This window comes from Monoraphidium neglectum (genome assembly GCF_000611645.1).
Source record: "Monoraphidium neglectum strain SAG 48.87 unplaced genomic scaffold scaffold05669, whole genome shotgun sequence".
NCBI lineage: Eukaryota > Viridiplantae > Chlorophyta > Chlorophyceae > Sphaeropleales > Selenastraceae > Monoraphidium > Monoraphidium neglectum.
Genome location: NW_014007961.1, coordinates 2,901 through 3,461, shown reverse-complemented (window position 1 = coordinate 3,461; position 561 = coordinate 2,901). Strand labels below are relative to the sequence as shown.

General features: G+C 64.5%; 1 protein-coding gene across 1 annotated transcript in view; it reads left to right on the top strand.

The window, feature by feature from the left end:
- Positions 1 to 127: 127 nt before the first annotated feature.
- Positions 128 to 561, top strand: part of MNEG_15784 (hypothetical protein) — a gene marked incomplete at both ends in the record, with an annotated part of 1,177 nt that continues 743 nt past the window's right edge. Inside the window, 2 exons of the mRNA XM_014035745.1 lie at positions 128 to 154; positions 263 to 318. Coding sequence (XP_013891199.1) covers positions 128 to 154; positions 263 to 318 — 83 coding nt within the window. The remainder of the gene's footprint in view (positions 155 to 262; positions 319 to 561) is intronic.

Here is a 561-nt window from a genome sequence, read left to right as displayed (position 1 = left end):
GCGGCGGGCTGTGTGTGGGTGATTGTATTTGTTCGAAACATGTGTGTGTAAATGTGTGGGTGTGTGTGAGAGAATGGGCTGTTGTGCGTGGTGCTGCCGGTGTGCGTGTGTGTTTGCAAGCAGGTGTATGTGTGCTCGGGCCGCCGTGCGTTTGGTGGGTGTGGGCGCGCGCGATCAATTGAAGCCCTGACCTGTGTGCACGTGCAGCTCCCCCTGGCCTCAAGCTTGGCCGGCCCCCCCCCCCCTCGCCGCGCGCCTGCAGTATGGCAACGCCAACGTCCAGACCAAGCGGCTCTTCCAGCGGCTCAAGATCCGCAGGTCAGACGCGACACCACTGCCGGGGGCCACCCCGCTCTCCCCATCTCGCGGCACAGCCAGCCAGCCCACCAGCCGTTTCGCGTGTCCGCGCACCCTTGCCTTGCAGCCCCGACGATCGCGGTCGCTCGCACAAACACACTGCATGTCCACGTACGCTTGCACACGTGTGCTCAACCCCACGCCCCCCCTGCAACTCCTCACGCGTCGGCACATGCACACATGCGCGCGCACACAAACACACAC